This window comes from Emys orbicularis, chromosome 4 (assembly GCF_028017835.1).
Source record: "Emys orbicularis isolate rEmyOrb1 chromosome 4, rEmyOrb1.hap1, whole genome shotgun sequence".
In the NCBI taxonomy this organism is placed as follows: domain Eukaryota; kingdom Metazoa; phylum Chordata; order Testudines; family Emydidae; genus Emys; species Emys orbicularis.
In genome coordinates, this window is record NC_088686.1 from 156,455,898 (window position 1) to 156,473,507 (window position 17,610).

Genomic DNA, 17,610 nt, shown 5'->3' on the forward strand with positions numbered 1-17,610 from the left:
TTTGAGCTGCCACTGGTGCTGCAATGTCCACATGACTATGTGTAGCATGCTAGCTTGAGTGAACGCTCTGAGCGGCCGTACAGACACACCCACAGTTGCTGTAACAACGGGCTGCTTGGAAATTCTCTTGGTTCAACAGAGACTTAGCACAGAAAATATAATCCAGAGAAGCAATCAGATGTTTAAGCATATAGAAGAGAGGACCTTTAACCAAAAAGTGCTACTCAATATTAATTGTAATAATAATGGTCCCTTCTGGCCTTAAAATGTGCAAATCTATCTTATCTCTTACGCCTTCTGACATTTTGGTTTTGCTTTCCTGACTAGCGCTGCACATAGGAACATACGCCCCGATCCTCAACTGTATTTAGGCACCTAACTCCCAAGGATTTGGGCCATAAGAAATTGTCTTAATGGATCAGATTACAGTGGTGCCCAACCCTATTACATAGGCAGGCCACATGAACCAAACAGTGGGGGGCAAGCAGATTCTACACATTTTGATAAGATTTAAAGTTGCTGATATTGATTTATATTTTAAGTTCAGCTTGTTTTGTACCTCTTTGGGATGTTTCTATGCACAGGATTTTCGATTTACACACTTGTGCAAACTAAAATGATGTAAAGATGGTGCCAAAACACTAATGAATTGGCCCCTAGGTGCTGGACCTAGGGGTGCTGCTGCACCCCTGGCTTGAAGTGGTTTCCATCATGTACAGGCTTTACAGTTTGGTTCAACGGCTTCCAGTAGCCCCACTATAAAAATTGTTCCAGCGCACCTGAATTGGCCGTCAGTAGATTGTGTTGAAGTGGGCTGCAGACCTTATAAAATGCTCTGGTGGTCCATATATGGACTGCAGGCCATAGGCTGGGCACCCCAGGATCAGAACAATGGGAGATACAGTCCTGCCAGACACCCCAGCGCTTTGAGGAGAATTGCCACACGAGACACCCAAACAATAACTCTCCTAAGGCCGCAGTGAATCGTTTCCAAAAAGACATTTTTGGTTTTCAGACAAAAGTTTTAGGCTGAACATTTCTGGGGTTTAATATTTTCTTTAAAAAAACACAAATTTGCTGTGTAAAAACTCCCCTGTTTTGTGACAAGCACCAGTATTTCCATGGTTCAGGTCTGAATTTGCCAACTTTCCATTTCCCTGGGGAGAAGTTGTCATTCAGCTCTTCACAGTAACACCAGAGAATGTTTCACTGGCAGTTACTGACCTTAGAACACAGAATCATGCGTGAGCTGTTCAAATCCTTTGTCAACAGTTAATTTCACCTGCCACTGAGCTGCCCATTCACACAACTTTCAGCTCGGTCCCTCTGAAGTTTTCATTCTCATTCCCCAGCCTGGACTCACCAAAGCAATTCCATGTCATCTGCAAATTTTGCCACCTCCCAGCCCGGTTAGGCAGACTCATTTTAGCTCCTCTAGAGCTAATGTGCTAAAACTTGCCATTTAGACATTGCGGCACAGGCAGTGGCTCTGCTTAGCCACATGAGTTCGGACTCAGGGATCATAGAGGCTTGGAGACAGCCAGCTAGTTTGAGCTGCCACGGGTGCTGCAATGTCCACATGACTATGTGCAGCATGCTAGCTTGAGTGCACGCTCTGAGCGGCCGTACAGACACACCCACAGTTGCTGAAACAACGGGCTGCTTGGAAATTCTCTTGGTTCAACAGAGACTTAGCACAGAAAATATAATCCAGAGAAGCAATCAGATGTTTAAGCGTATAGAAGAGAGGACCATTAACCAAAAAGTGCTGCTCAATTTTAATTGTAATAATAATGGTCCCTTCTGGCCTTAAAATGTTCAAATCTATCTTATCCCTTACGCCTTCTGATGTTTTGGTTTTGCTTTCCTGGCTAGCGCTGCACATAGGAACATAGGCCCTGATCCTCAACGGTATTTAGGCACCTAACTCCCAAGAATTTGGGCCATAAGAAATTGTCTTAATGGATCAGATTACAGTGGTGCCCAACCCTACATGAACCAAACATTGGGGGGCAAGCAGATTCTACCCATTTTAATAAGATTTAAAGTCACCAATATTGCTTTATATTTTAAGTTCAGCTTGTTTCATGTGTCTTTGGGTTGTTTCTATGTACAGGATTGTCTACTTGCACACATGTGTAAACTAAAATGATGTAAAGATGGTGCCAAAACACTAATGAATTGGCCCCTAGGTGCTGGACCTAGGGGGGCTGCTGCTGTACCCCCTGGCTTGAAGTGGTTTCCATCATGTACAGGGTTTACAGGTTGGTTCAATGGCTTCCAGCAGCCCCACTACAAAAATTGTTCCAGTGCCCCTGAATTGGCCATCAGTAGATTGTGTTGAAGTGGGCTGCAGACCTTACAAAATGCTCTGGTGGTCCATATATGGACTGCCGGCCATAGGCTGGGCACCCCGGGATCAGAACAATGGGAGATACAGTCCTGCCAGACACCCCAGCGCTTTGAGGAGAATTGCCACACGAGACACCCTAACAATAATTCCCCTAAGGCCACAGGGAATCATTTCCAAAGAGACATTTTTGGTTTTCAGCCAAAAGTTTTAGGCTGAACTTTTCTGGGGTTTAATATTTTCTTAGAAAACAAAAACAAATTTGCTGTGTAAAAACTCCCCTGTTTTGTGACTAGCACCAGTATTTCCATGGTTCAGGTCTGAATTTGCCAACTTTCCATTTCCCTGGGGAGAAGTTGTCATTCAGCTCTTCACAGTAACACCAGAGAATGTTTCACTGGCAGTTACTGACCTTAGAACACAGAATCGTGCGTGAGCTGTTCAAATCCTTTGTCAACAGTTAATTTCACCTGCCACTGAGCTGCCCATTCACACAACTTTCAGCTCGGTCCCTCTGAAGTTTTCACTCTCATTCCCCAGCCTGGACCCACCAAAGCAATTCCACATCATCTGCAAACTTTGCCACCTCCCAGCCCGGTTAGGCAGACTCATTTTAGCTCCCCTAGAGCTAATGTGCTAAAACTTGCCATTTAGACATTGCGGCACAGGCAGTGGCTCTACTTAGCCACATGAGTTCGGACTCAGGGATCATAGAGGCTTGGAGACAGCCAGCTAGTTTGAGCTGCCACGGGTGCTGCAATGTCCACACGACTATGTGTAGCATGCTAGCTTGAGTGAACGCTCTGAGCGGCCGTACAGACACACCCACAGTTGCTGTAACAATGGGCTGCTTGGAAATTCTCTTGGTTCAACAGAGACTTGGCACAGAAAATATAATCCAGAGAAGCAATCAGATGTTTAAGCGTATAGAAGAGAGGACCATTAACGAAAAAGTGCTACTCAATATTAATTGTAATATATAATTATAATAATGGTCCCTTCTGGCCTTAAAATGTTCAAATCTATCTTATCTCTTACGCCTTCTGACGTTTTGGTTTTGCTTTCCTGACTAGCGCTGCACATAGGAACATAGGCCCCGATCCTCAACTGTATTTAGGCACCTAACTCCCAAGAATTTGGGCCATAAGAAATTGTCTTAATGGATCAGATTACAGTGGTGCCCAACCCTATTACACAGGAGGGCCACATGAACCAAACACTAGGGGGCAAGCAGATTCTACACATTTTAATAAGATTTAAAGTCACCAATATTGCTTTATATTTTAAGTTCAGCTTGTTTCATGTGTCTTTGGGTTGTTTCTATGTACAGGATTGTCTACTTGCACACATGTGTAAACTAAAATGATGTAAACATGGCACCAAAACACTAATGAATTGGCCCCTAGGTGCTGGACGTAGGGGGGCTGCTGCTGTACCCCCTGGGGCTTGAAGTGGTTTCCATCATGTACAGGGTTTACAGGTTGGTTCAATGGCTTCCAGCAGTCCCACTATAAAAATTGTTCCAGTGCCCCTGAATTGGCCATCAGTAGATTGTGTTGAAGTGGGCTGCAGACCTTACAAAATGCTCTGGTGGTCCATATATGGACTGCAGGCCATAGGCTGGGCACCCCGGGATCAGAACAATGGTAGATACAGTCCTGCCAGACACCCCAGCTCTTTGAGGAGAATTGCCACACGAGACACCCTAACAATAATTCCCCTAAGGCCACAGGGAATCATTTCCAAAGAGACATTTTTGGTTTTCAGCCAAAAGTTTTAGGCTGAACTTTTCTGGGGTTTAATATTTTATTAGAAAACAAAAATAAATTTGCTGTGTAAAAACTCCCCTGTTTTGTGATAGCACCAGTATTTCCATGGTTCAGGTCTGAATTTGCCAACTTTCCATTTCCCTGGGGAGAAGTTGTCATTCAGCTCTTCACAGTAACACCAGAGAATGTTTCACTGGCAGTTACTGACCTTAGAACACAGAATCGTGCGTGAGCTGTTCAAATTCTTTGTCAACAGTTAACTTCACCTGCCACTGAGCTGCCCATTCACACAACTTTCAGCTCGGTCCCTCTGAAGTTTTCACTCTCATTCCCCAGCCTGGACTCACCAAAACAATTCCATGCCATCTGAAAATGTTGCCTCCTCACTGCTCGCTCCCCGTACCAGATCATTAATAAATATTTGACTGTTTATTCTACTCTTTGGCCCAGATGCTCAAAGGTTGGTAGGCTCCTAGCTTCGTTGAAATCAATGGATGTTAGGGGTGTAGACATCTCTGAGGATCTGGGCACTTGTTTTCTGTTGCGTAACCTGTTTCTCATTCATGACAGCATTTTGCCTCATATTCCATGACTACCTGACTTCCTTAATAGCCTCATGTGAGGGACTTTGTCAAAGAAAGTCCAAGTATACTATGTCAGATGATTGCCCCCATAGTCACTCTTTTGTCAACAAAATGAAAGAATTATAGTAGATAAATGAGGAATGATTTTCCATAGTAGAATCACAAGTCATTAGTCCCTATCATGACATGCTCATCCTGGTATTTTTTAATTCCATTTCATCATCACTTCTAGAGAGACACACACATTATCGCTTATATAGGGTGAGATATGCCCCCAGCCATGCCCTTCATCCCATTACTCGATGCATCACTCTATGCTATTGCAGCCCTTTCTGAACCCCTGAATCTGCCAGTGCCCCTCAACCCTGATCTTCAGCCATTTTTTGCCACTCCAATCCCAAGTTTTTAGACATCTCTGAAGAAAAGAAAAAAGCAACTTAATCCCAATCCATTGCATTCTATCTGGAAACTGCTTATAAAGTTTCTATCTCTGGGCTCTCAAAAAACCAGTGTTAGGAATGACTCAATTCTAATTTTCTCCGCAATTACAAAATAATTAAATAAATGTAACAGAAAATGCATTTTCAATAAACTTTTCCACATTTACTCCTGACTGGAAGTAATTATTGCTAGGGGGAGGTTCAGATTTATGGAATGCATAAAACAGGGGAAAGGGATGGAGAGCAGCATCAACGCTTCAAAGAACTTGAACAAAGTTAGAAGCCAACAGATTGGCATCCCACTATCTACTGCTCCCATGTGACCGAAAGGGCATTTTAATGATGCCCTTTGTGCCCGACGTGAGATTGACAGCTCTAAGGGATTCTGTCTCCAAATGCCTGCAGACCAAATAAATACGCCCTGCCTCGAATTACACTTTTTGAATCCAAGAAAGAGAGATGTCTCTCTTGCAACAGGCAGCTTTCATATTACAGGACAAAGACTAATGTGAGTAAACAAAATGTTTTCTTTTCTTCAGTTACCTGGTAAATACACCCAAATCCATTCTTTTCACTGAGAAACAGGGTGGTTGTTTTTTCTGTTCTGAAAATGGTGACTCTTTTACCACCAAAATGTTGTCTTGATTCTCTCTCATTGTATAATGTGCAGTAAAATGGGATAAAAATCCTAAACTACCCTGAATGTGGCATGTGATTTTTTTGGGGGGGGTGTCATATATGGGGCTAGAGACCCTCAGCTGTTGTCGATTCTCATAGCACCATCGACCGCAATAGAGCTGTGATGATTTATACCAACTAAGGATCTGGCCCAATGTGCTTCAGTGAGCTAAGTTATTGTATATGCTCCTCAAATGAAAAAAAAAACAGGAAAAGGTAAGATAAAAATACCCCTTGTTTGCCAAGAATCAAGTTGAAAGGGATTTTTTTTTTTTTTTTGTAAATGCAGTTCATGCTTTTGAACAACAAATGTTTTCATTTTAAACTTCTTCGAGCAGGTTTTCTGCTGGTGAAATATTCTAGATTGGCAGCCCTAGAGAGAGATGGTGTCTCTCTGTAGAAAGAACGTCCTGTACAGAACGGGCAGCACTGGCTTCCCCCAACACACTAGTCTCTGCTAGGGTTCAGGGTGGATACACAGAGATAATGGAACAAAAATAAAAAGCTCGTGTATATTTCAGATTTTCTCATTAGCTTGAAGTGGAAGAACAAGCACATTTGGACCCACTTGGATTCCAAGTAACCGTCTCCCTGGACGCTGTCTGACCGACACTCCCTGCTACTGGGGCATCTCATTGTGGAGTTCTAGGTGGCTATCGGGTGTGTTTTCACTATGAAGCTGCTTAATGTTTCTGCTTTCAAAATATCTTCTGAGAAAGAAAGCACTGTTTCCACGCACTCTGGGTACACGAGTGAGATTAACAGAGCTTCAAAGTATGTCTACACTGCAGAAAGGAAAAATAACCCGTGGCAGAGAGTCTTAGAGGCCAGGTCAATTGATTCTGCCTTGTGTGGCTTGCGCTACAGGGCCAAAAATAGCTGTGTAGACATTCAGGCTCACACTGGAGCCTGGGCTCTGATACCAGGTGAGGTGGGAGGGTGATATTGCCATAGTGAACGTGAGAGAGAGGAGAGAGATATGTTTTTTTCGTATCACTGTTCAGTAGACCGTTTTTCTCTTGAATGGTGATCTTTTCCAAACCCACTTGCGTTGCTTCTGATTCCTTGCTGAGTTATGCCAGTTCCATGCTAGTGCCAGGGGCCAGAACGGGTGTGAGGGCTTCTTTCAACCATGGTTTAACTACAGCCTCCCTTTGTTGAACTCTGCAGTTCATTCATACCTCCTTTAGTTATGTGAACACCCCCTTTGTGAATATTAACTTAGTTATCTCCAAAAGAATTGTCTTTGTTGAATTTACTCTGGGACTTTATTCCAAAAGTGAGGTTTTGGCTGACTTGTCATAAATATATCCTGGTTCCTAACTGATGATTTAATTATGGAAGGGTGCTAGTGCTGCAATATAAGGCTGGTTTTCAAACACCTCATCCACCTTTCTGCTCTATATCAGGTTGTTGCAGAGTTCAGAGAATCATAGAACCATAGGGTTAGAAGGGACCACATGGGTCATGTTCTAGTCTAACCCCCAGCCAAGATGCAGTGTTTGTTGTGTCTGACCCACCCAAGACCGATGGCTATCCAGCCTCCTTTTGAAAACCTCCAGTGAAGGAGCTTCCACAACCTCCCTTGGCAGGTCTGTTCCATTGCCCAACTGTTCTGACAGTTAGGAAGCTTTTCCTGGGGTTTAATCTAAATCGGCTGTGCTGTAGTTTGAACCCACTGCCACTTGTCCTGCCCTCTGTGGCAAGAGAGAAAAACTTTTCTCCAATTTTTTTATGGCAGTGTTTCAAGTAGTTGAAGATGGCTATCATGTCCCTCCTTAATCTCCTCTTTTCCAAACTAAACATACCCAGTTCCTTCAGCCTTTGCTTGCATTCCATCCCTTTGATCACCTTTGTCACTCCTCTCCGGATCCTTTCTAGTTTCTCTACTTCCTTTCAAATGATGCCTAGCCATATAATACCATGAAGCTATATTTGCAAATGCCAGGGATGCAGACTTTGAAAATTCTAAAGTGATCTTTCTATTTTATTTTATAATCTCTTTTCTTTAAAAGGAGTAAAAATCTTGGCAATTATAAAGACTCACATGAAATGAGTTTAAGTTTGCAAATGTCACACAGCCGGACCAGCATAACTTGGCTTTTGTATCTTGGCTTTCTACTGTATTTCACAATGGTGGTATTATTATTTATTATTTATTTATTTATTTATTATCCACCTCCCAGCCCCATGCAGTTAATCTTGAATCATAAGCTTTACCTTGGCTGTGTTTCTTTCTTCTACCCCAACAGCATCGATCGCACCTGGAATATATGGCACATGGCAATCATACTGGAGTGTCCATGTTCATCCTTCTAGGATTCAAAGGCAGTCGATCACTGCAAGCTGTCCTCTTTGGGATGTTTTTGCTTATCTACAGCATGAGCCTAGCGGGGAATCTCAGCATGATCTCTTTAATCAGGATCGAGACGCGGCTACACACCCCCATGTATTTTTTCCTCAGCAACTTGTCCCTTGTAGACATCACTTACTCTTCCATTATTGCCCCTAAGGCACTGGTGAACTTCTTAGCAGAGAGTAAAGTCATTTCCTTTGCTGGGTGTGCCACGCAATTTTTTTTTCACTCCTTCTCTGTGAACTCTGAGGGTTTACTTCTGGCTGTGATGGCATATGATCGCTTCATAGCTATATGCAAGCCGCTGATGTACACACTCATTATGTCCAGGAAAGTCTGTGTCCAGCTGGTAGTTGCATCATACATTTATGCCTCCATTAATGCCATTGTGCATACAGGCTCTTTGTTCAGCCTGTCCTTCTGTGGCCCCAATATCATTGATCACTTTTTCTGTGACATCCCCCCACTCCAGAAACTCTCCTGCTCTGACACTCGCATGGGTGACACAGTGCATTTCCTCTTTGCTGCTGTAGCTGCACTAAGTACTATCCTGGTCATCCTCATTTCCTATGTTTCTATCATGGTGGCCATCTTGCGGATCCGCTCCAACGAGGGCAGACGCAAAGCCTTCTCCACCTGCACCTCCCACCTGATGGCTGTGTCTATACTGTATGGGGCTCTGTTCTTTATGTACTTACGACCCACATCCAGCAACTCATCAGAGTATGACAAAGTGGTGTCCATGTTCTATACCCTTGTGATCCCCATGTTGAACCCCCTGATCTACAGCCTGAGGAACAAGGAGGTGAAGGACGCCTTGAGGAAGACAATATACCAGAAAATTATTCCTCACTGAATCTAACTGAGAGGATGAGTTTCATGATTTAATAATAAACAGAAGTGAGAGGAGCTGGCCTGAAAATGGAATTTCTCTCCTATGGAAAATGTTGAGATTTCAAAAAAAATAATCATCCTAACTCAGGACAAAAAGTTAAAATCTCAAAATACTTTGTGGGCGGGAAATTCTGAAAAATTCCATTTTGGGAAAACCAAAATGGATTTTTTTGGCTGACTGGCCACCCGCCTAGAAGGCTCTTCCCAATTTCATTTCCTCTCTGTTGGTAGAACACGAGATTGGCACGGACTTTCCAAGAAGGTAGCTGAGTCCTGTCCTTTCGACTTCTCCAATGGAAAAAAAAAATCAGCAAAAATAAAAATTTCCTCCCTAAAATTTTGTGAGAAAGGTATGTTCTACCAGAAGATCATCCCAATGGAAAATTCCCAACTGGCTCTAGTGATGAGGGAAAAGTGAGATCTTGCTGCTGTTGCCCCTGTCACTGGGCCTTGCATGGTGAGAAAGAAGGCAGGAGCAACATAAGAGGGAGATGCCTTATGGCTCCAACTCAGAGAAGTGGAGCCAATGTCCAGAGAGGGCCGAAGGAAGGTGGAGCAGCAGAGAGGCTTATGTCCTGACGTCTCCTTGCAGAACAGCTGAATCCTAATGGACAGTGAGAAGGGCCATGGGAGTGAGGGATGCTCCCTGGCAAGGATGTGGGAGTGCCCACTAGGAAGTGGGGGGTTGCACCTGAGAAGGAAGGGCTGGACGGTGGGAGGGGAGGGGACTGTTCTGGCACAGGGAAGGAAGAGGACAGCTAAGGAGCTGAGCTGTGATGGAGGACACTGGGGTATGGGGAGAACAAGGACTGTATGCACTGGGATGATATGGAGTACTTCCCTGGAAGTCAGGGAGATCCCAGATGCTGGGTATTCAGGCAGTCACCCCCCCACACACACCCCGGCAGCACACCTGGCAGGCAGCCTGGGGAACTGGCCCCCAGGATGATTACTGTTTGAGTAAGAGCCTGAAATGAAGAGCTTGGAGTTACCCAAAAGGGAAACTGAGACGAGGGGCCACTTGCAGGGCTGCCTCAAAGCCACAAAGAGACATTCGGGAGGAGGCCACACATTTACAGACTGAATTAAAATGCACCACAGGAAGCCTGGTCTTCCTGCCTGGTTTCCTACTTGCTGGCTGATGAGTGGGTGGGCATGCCACCCTGTTCCTCCAAGCTCTCAGGCTCCCCAGCCTACCTGGTCCCTGGGATCCCCATCTTCCTGGGCAGCCAGTTGCCCAGGCTGCCTGCTTGCTGTGCTGATGGACTGGAGAATTTCCTGCATCCCCAGGATCTGAGACTTCCCTGGCTTCTAGGATGCCCAGATTGTCCGCTTCCCTAGCCACTGTTTTTTCTATATTCAATCCGCTTTATTTAGTTGGCTTTTTAAAATAAGTTCTCTCTGAAGGACTTTATATATTTGAAGCTCTTCTTCATGAGGTGAAGACAGGCTGAAATCATTCTGATTCAGTGTTATTTTCCCCCAGAATTAGGTATTTGAGTGAGTATTTGAGGTAGTTGATCCTCCCTTTAATAGTCACTGTGATCCGGTATAAACGATAGCACAAGAAGCAAGGCAGGAGAGAATCAGAGTCAATAACGGCAACTTCCCCCCCCCTCCCCCCCCATGCTGGCTGAGCAGCAGGCAAGGAATATAGCCATCGGAGGCAATGGCATACCCCCATTCAACATCCTGTCAGCCAAGCGCTCCATAAACATTGGTAGAGCTGTGTTAGACATAGAACTGGTCAGAAACCGCTATCCCTCTTCCTCAGAAAATTCCCACATTTCATTCCGACTTGTAACAGAGAGCCAATATTTTGACATTTCCCACAAAAACCACAATTCGGAACAATTTCAGTTTGGGACCATGAAGAAGTTTCATTCTGATAATGTCTAAACATTTCATTTTAATAATGTTGAAACTTTTTTTTTTGAGAAGGTAAAAATGTATCATTTCAATAAGGAAAAATGTTGTGGTTCAACCTTTTCATTTCTTTTTTTTTAATTTATAAAATATAATATATTATACACCTAGAGCATAACATCTGGCAAGTCAAGTGTAAAAGTCTAATTAGGCAGGTGAAAATATAATTTGAAGAGCAACTAGCAAAAGACTCCAAAACGAACAGCATTTTTTTTAGGTACATCAGAAGCAGGAAGCCTGACAAAGAATGGGGGGGGGGGGGCACTAGATGATCGAGGTGCTAAAGGAGCCCTCAAAGAAGACAAGGCCATTGCAGAGAATCTAAATGAATTCTTTGCATTGGTCTTGACTGCAGAGGATATGAGGGAGATTCCCACACCTGAACCATTCTTTTTAGGTGACGGATCTGAGGAACTGTCCCAGACTGAGGAGTCATACAACTAGCCACACAAAATGATGGCGTCTAGATTAGCTGTTACCACTCATGAGAGAGATCTTGGAGTCATTGTGGACAGTTCTCTGAAAACATCCACTCTAGCTGCAGTAGCAGTCAAAAAGCTAACAGAATGATAAGAACCATTAGGAAAAGGATAAATAATAAGACAGTAAATATCATAAGGCCATTATATAAATCCATGGTGCACTCACATCTAGAATACTACTTGCAGTTTTGGTCTGCCCATCTCAAAAATATATATTAGCAGTGGAAAAGATACAGGGAAGGGTGACAAAAATGATCAGGTTATGGAACAGCTTCCATATGAGGAAAGATTAAAAGGACTGGGACAGTTCAGTTTGGAAAAGAGACAACTATGGGGGAATATGATAGAGGTCAATAAAATCATTAACGATATGGAGAAAGTGAATAAAGCAGTGTTATTTACCCCAGGAAATGCTTTTTCCCCCTTCACAAAAGACAAGAATCAGAGATCAGCCAAAGAAATTAATAGGAAGCAGCTAATGACTCTTACCATGTTTACCAGAATGTTACTTCTACTAGAGATATTTTGTTGCCTTCATGCTAGTTTCCTAACAGTCCAGTTTAATCAATGTATCTATTACATCATCCCAAGAACTCAGTGTAACTAGACCGTATTTAATCTCACTATCCAGGTCATATACCGTAGCCATAAATAGTTATGGATCAACCCTCCCATCCTTCACATTGCAACAGGACTAAGCAATGGTGCCCAAATCCTTGCCTCCAGCCCAAACTTATGGTGTGTCTATACTTAAACTATTACCACCGCACCGGGTGCTGCATCTGTAGCACTTCAGTGTAGATGCTCATGACAGGGATAGGAGGGGAACTCTCATCTTTGTGGTTAATCCACCTTCCCGAGAGGTGGTAGCTAGATTAACGGAAGGATTCTTCCATGGACCTAGCACTGTGTATGCCATGGGGTTATGTTGTCATAGCTACGTCTCTTGGAAGGGGTGTGTAGATTTTTCACACTCCGGAGAGATGTAGCTACACTGACATTAGATTTCAGTGCAGATAAGCCCTTATACAGGTAGGAATAGAATGAAAGGATATGAAATAGTTAAAAAGCAAATCTCTAGAGAGGGTGGGGCAGTTGTCAGGTGCTGTTTGTGAGGCTCAGGCTGACATAGCCATGGGCCTGGCAGAAGGGCCTTCCTAATCTCCCCAGGGGTTCTTAAGCCTTAGGTGAGACACTCGTGCACATAGACTGGTTTACTGTCTGAAAATCCTTTTGCTCCCATGCTGTGCTGTGTTTTTGTTGTTAAGATGAAACACAGGTGTGGGGTTTTTTTTAAGAAAGCTGGTCACTGTGTTAATTACTCATCACAGCTCCCGAAGGGAAGACTTGCAGGCCCCGTGCCCAGATGGACCAGATGAGAAGGCAGTGTAGATACACAGGAGGTGATAACCTAAGAGTGGGAGAGTCTGGGGATTCCATCCCAGGACAGATGAAGGCAAGAGCCGAAACATGTGAGGGAGTGCACAAAATATTGTGAATACATGGAATAGCCAGTTCCAAAGAACACTGTGATGGCCACCAGGTGGAAGATGCAGGTGGAAGAGGCTTTGCACCAGTCCTCCATGGATTTGGCCAAAGAGAGTTCAAAGGGGCAGCTAGACCATTAACTCTTGACATGTTTCATGTTGGCCACATTGCATTAGCCCAGAACAGCCTCACCACAGAGGCAACTGTGATAAAGCAGTGGGGAAAATAATGTGCATATGACTCCTGTGACATCCTCGGAGATCCTTCAGTGAATGAAATGTGCCAGACAAGTACATGGAAACCATAGCTATCAGTATCAAAATGGATCTTACCTAAGGGACAGATCGGCATTTAAGTTTATCCATCTTCCCATCACATGACATTTTAAAGCCTCACTTTGAATAGTTTCCAAGGTATAAACAGAGGAACTATTAATGGCACAGATACCACCCCAAAATGGGACATGTAATGTCATGTTACTGAGACAGGAAATGTCATTTTGCTGCATTTACTGGCCCAAGCTGAATTTAGCTCTTCAGATATTTGTGCAAGATGGGTAAATAAAAATCATTTGGAAAATGGACAAGCTCAGAGAATTCCCTCTCCCCACCCCCTTTAAGGGCTTGATTTGCATCAGTGAAATCAGTGGGAGTTGTGCATTTGGCTTTTAAGGCACACTGGGTCCAGCCCTAAACCATTACCACATGTTACAGGTTCGACTGAATTCAATAATGCCAAATGGCTAGGCTTAATCAACTTTTATGAATAAAAGATTCTTAGTAACAGATAAATGCAGCATAACAGAGAAAGGAAGACTACATATATTACCAACCCATTTGGATGGTAACAATGCAGAGGTCAGACTGCCTTAAAATCTGAGCTTCACTCTGCCTCTATCTATACTAGAGTTCAGGGTTTTTTTATCTCTTATCTTTGACATGTTTTTGAATGTTTTTGCTAGGCTGGCACAGACTGGAAAGTAAACAGGACAACATGTATAACTAGTTTATTATCTATGTTTTGACCATTATATTTGAGAAGTTGGCAAAACCTTCGAAGCATCCTCTACCAGTAAAAACTTGTTATAAAGCATATGTTAGTGAGGCGTTAGCAAAATTATTTGTCTTGTCCTTGCTCTCTGAGATTACAATAGTTCACATCTCCTCTTGGTTAAATAGCATAACATAAGTAAAAATAATTTTGGAAGATCTTAAGATGAATACAATTCATACTTGTATAAACATACCTACTATTATATATAATATTGTATATGATATTGGCTAACACTATAAAACTTTTAGGTAGGTAGGTAGGTAGATAGGTAGGTAGATAGATAAGACAGAAGGTTGCAGAAGCCAAGCATAGGAGAATACCTAAAGGCTGTCAGGTTGAATGTGTTTCTCTAGCCATGTTGAATTCTCCTGCTGTATACAGAGCAAGTTCATGCACAGGTTACATCATCTAACAACAGTACAGTTTCAGCATGAATACAAAACATTCTAAATACAACGTACTGTATCTATTCACTACTTTCTTACTGTGGTAACATCACATCTCCTTTTTAATTGCACTTATAGCTGCAACAACAAACAAATTCCATGATTTAATTAATGTACTTTGCCTGTGTGAGTTGAATGCATCTATTTTCTATTAGTTAGCAAAAGGCAATTTGCATTGCTGGTTCATGATTCTGTTTGTTAGACAGGTTTTCCTAATATATTTTTGTGTTATAAGAGCCAGCTGCACAAACCTTGACAAAGTCCCCCATTTCTTCTCTGATAACTATTCCTGCCACATTTAGTGATGTAAGAACTGGGAAAATCTACCTTCCTTTGTTCCTTTTCTTGGAAGGTGCACACATTGGTTATTCACAGAAATCAAGCTAACAATACAGAGAAATCATTCCCCGCCTTTTCTTCCCTCTATTGAATTAAAGACATATCCAGTATTTACATTTACATTTACAGAAAAAAAACCTTCCTCTCTCTTATCCTCCTAAAGGCCTCTTTGACCTCTTTATTCCTCAGGCTGTAGATCAGGGGGTTCAGCATGGGGATCACAAGGGTATAAAACACAGAGATGATTTTGTCCTGATCCATGGAAGACTTTGAACTGGGCCGTAAATACATGAAAGAGCCCGTTCCATAGAAGATGGTGACGGCCATCAGGTGGGAGGCGCAGGTGGAGAAGGCTTTGCGTTGGTCCTTAGCAGAGTTGATCCTTAGGATAGTGACTACGATGTATATATAGGAGACGAGGATAATAAGGATGGTAGTTGTTACTAGCATCGTCGCACAGGTGAAATGAACAATGTCTGTGATGTGGGTGTCGGAGCAGGACAGCTTCACAATGGGGGGCACATCACAGAAGAAATGATTGATATAGGCGTCACAGAATGACAAATGGAATATAAATGCAGTTTGAACCATTGAATTCAGACAGCTCATGAAGTACGACCCCAGCACCAGCAGCACGCAGAACCGCTTGGACATGATGACGGTGTAGAGCAATGGGCTGCAGATGGCCATGAAGCGGTCATATGCCATCACACTCAACAGCCAGCATTCACAAGAGATGGCGATGGAGAAGAAGAAAAACTGCACAGTGCATCCAGTGACTGAAATGACCTTGCTCCTTGCTACAAAGGTCATCAGCGTGCTGGGAATTATGATGGTGGAGTAGCCGACATCTAAGAGGGCCAGGTTGCTGATGAAAAAGTACATGGGGGTGTGAAGTCGGGAGTCAGTCCTGATTAAGGTGACCAAGGTGAGGTTCCCCATTAGGATCAGCAAGTAGATCAACAGAAACACTACAAAGAGGGTGACCTGCAGCTTCAGGTTGTCTGTGAATCCCAACAAGATGAACTCAGTCACCAGAGTGCGATTTCTCTCTCCCATTTATCCCAGATGCACTGTCCTCGGCAGGTGAGAAAAGTGAGGTGTACACTGAAAGAGGAGACAAATAAGGGCTGAGTGCAAATCCCTTGGTGTAATTCTGTCACTTTCAATAAAGCATAAACTGTAGTCGGTGCATAGGTCTGAAGATATTATAACTATCAAATATAACCTATGCTTCTCTGGATCACTGTAGTGACTAGACCATATCGAGATTTAGGAGTCTGCTACTGGCTTCAGGCTACACAGTTGGGTCTTTTAGTTCTGGCAGTAGAAGCTCATACTCTTAAAGTCAGAGCCATAGTTCAATCCCCATTGCCAACAATAAGTAACAGCCAACATGGATTTGTCAAGAAGAAATCATGCCAACTCAACCTAATGTCCTTCTTTGACAGTGTAACCAGCCTAGAAGATGAGGTGAAGCAGTAGATACGATATAGATTTTAGTAAGGCTTTTGACAGTCGCACATAACATTTTCATAAGCAAACTAGTACGTCTGTCAAACAATTAAAAATATAATTGTGAGATAAAATAATTGCAATTAATTGCATATTTAACAATAATAGAACACCGTTTATTTAAATATTTTTGGATGTTTTCAACAATATATTGATTTCAGTTACAATACAGAACACAAATTGTACAGTGCTCACTTTGTGTTATTATTTTATTACAAATATTTGCACTGTAAAAGAGATAAAATAGTATTTTTCAATTCACCTCATACAAGTACTGTACTGCAATCTCTTAATTGTGAAAGTGCAACTTACAAATGTAAAATTATTTTTACATAATTGCACTCAAAAACGAAACAGTGTAAAACTTCAGAGCCTACAAGTCCACTCAGTTCTACTTCTTGTTCAGCCAATCACTAAGACAAACAAGTTTGTTTATATTTACAGGCGATAATGCTGCCCACTTCTTATTTACAATGTCACCTGAAAGTGAGAAGAGGCATTTGCATGGCACTGTTGTAGCCAGTGTTGAAAAGTATTTACATCCAGATATGCTAAACATTTGTATGCCCCTTCATGCTTCGACCACCATTCCAGGTTAGGTTAGTTATGAGGAGGAAACTCTCTAACTCTAAGCATAGGTAAATATTGGAATAAGCTTCCAAGGTTATAGAAAACCCAGAATCTGAGACCATAACCCACATCAATGAGCTCTACCTTTGACCAATGGGAATCTTTGTGTAACAAGCTTCTACTCAGTGTGAGAAAGTATATGACACACGGGCACTCATACATTTCTTACTACAGAGCCCATTCGCAGCTCCACATCCCAGTGGCAGAGTTGTGTGCCTGCACAATGCACCAAACATACTTATTTCCAGATCCCTACGCTGGTCTCATAGTGTGTGCCAGGTGCATGCACCAAGCATGCATCTTTTCTGCTCCCAATTTGATCCCAGACCTGTGTTCTGTGCCACGCACTGACCACACCTGGTCTGTGCACCATGCCACACACTGAACGTGCCCTGAATGTGCCTGTAGGATTGCAACTCAGCCCTTGTTGGACTTGTGCCATGCAGATCACATTCCCATCCCCGGCTCCCAGTCCTTGTCCCAGCACTGTGTGCATGTGCCATTCATCGAGCATGCCCATTCACGGTTCCTTAGTCTGCTCTCATTGATGCAGTCTCAGCTCCCAGCTACAATCCCAGAGCTATGTACTGTACCATGCACCGAGCACACCCGTTCTCAGCTCCTCACCCTGTCCCGTGTGCCCGTGCTATGCGTTGAGCA

General features: G+C 43.1%; 2 protein-coding genes and 1 pseudogene across 3 annotated transcripts; 1 reads left to right on the top strand and 2 right to left on the bottom strand.

The window, feature by feature from the left end:
* Positions 1-17,610, bottom strand: part of LOC135877972 (up-regulator of cell proliferation-like) — a 778,396-nt pseudogene that overhangs the window by 436,708 nt on the left and 324,078 nt on the right.
* Positions 5,368-10,536, top strand: LOC135877459 (olfactory receptor 5AP2-like). Of its 2 annotated transcripts, none has more exons than XM_065402897.1 (2): positions 5,368-5,386; positions 8,102-9,033. In XM_065402897.1, exons 1-2 carry the CDS (start codon positions 5,380-5,382, stop codon positions 9,031-9,033), a joined length of 939 nt encoding a protein of 312 aa, XP_065258969.1. In that variant the 5' UTR covers positions 5,368-5,379. The 2 variants fall into 2 exon arrangements, with proteins under 2 accessions (XP_065258969.1, XP_065258968.1); XM_065402896.1 differs by lacking the exon at positions 5,368-5,386 and adding an exon at positions 10,519-10,536 and having other exon boundaries at positions 8,095-9,018.
* Positions 14,929-15,864, bottom strand: LOC135877451 (olfactory receptor 5AR1-like). The gene has a single exon (XM_065402886.1). It carries the CDS (start codon positions 15,862-15,864, stop codon positions 14,929-14,931), a length of 936 nt encoding a protein of 311 aa, XP_065258958.1.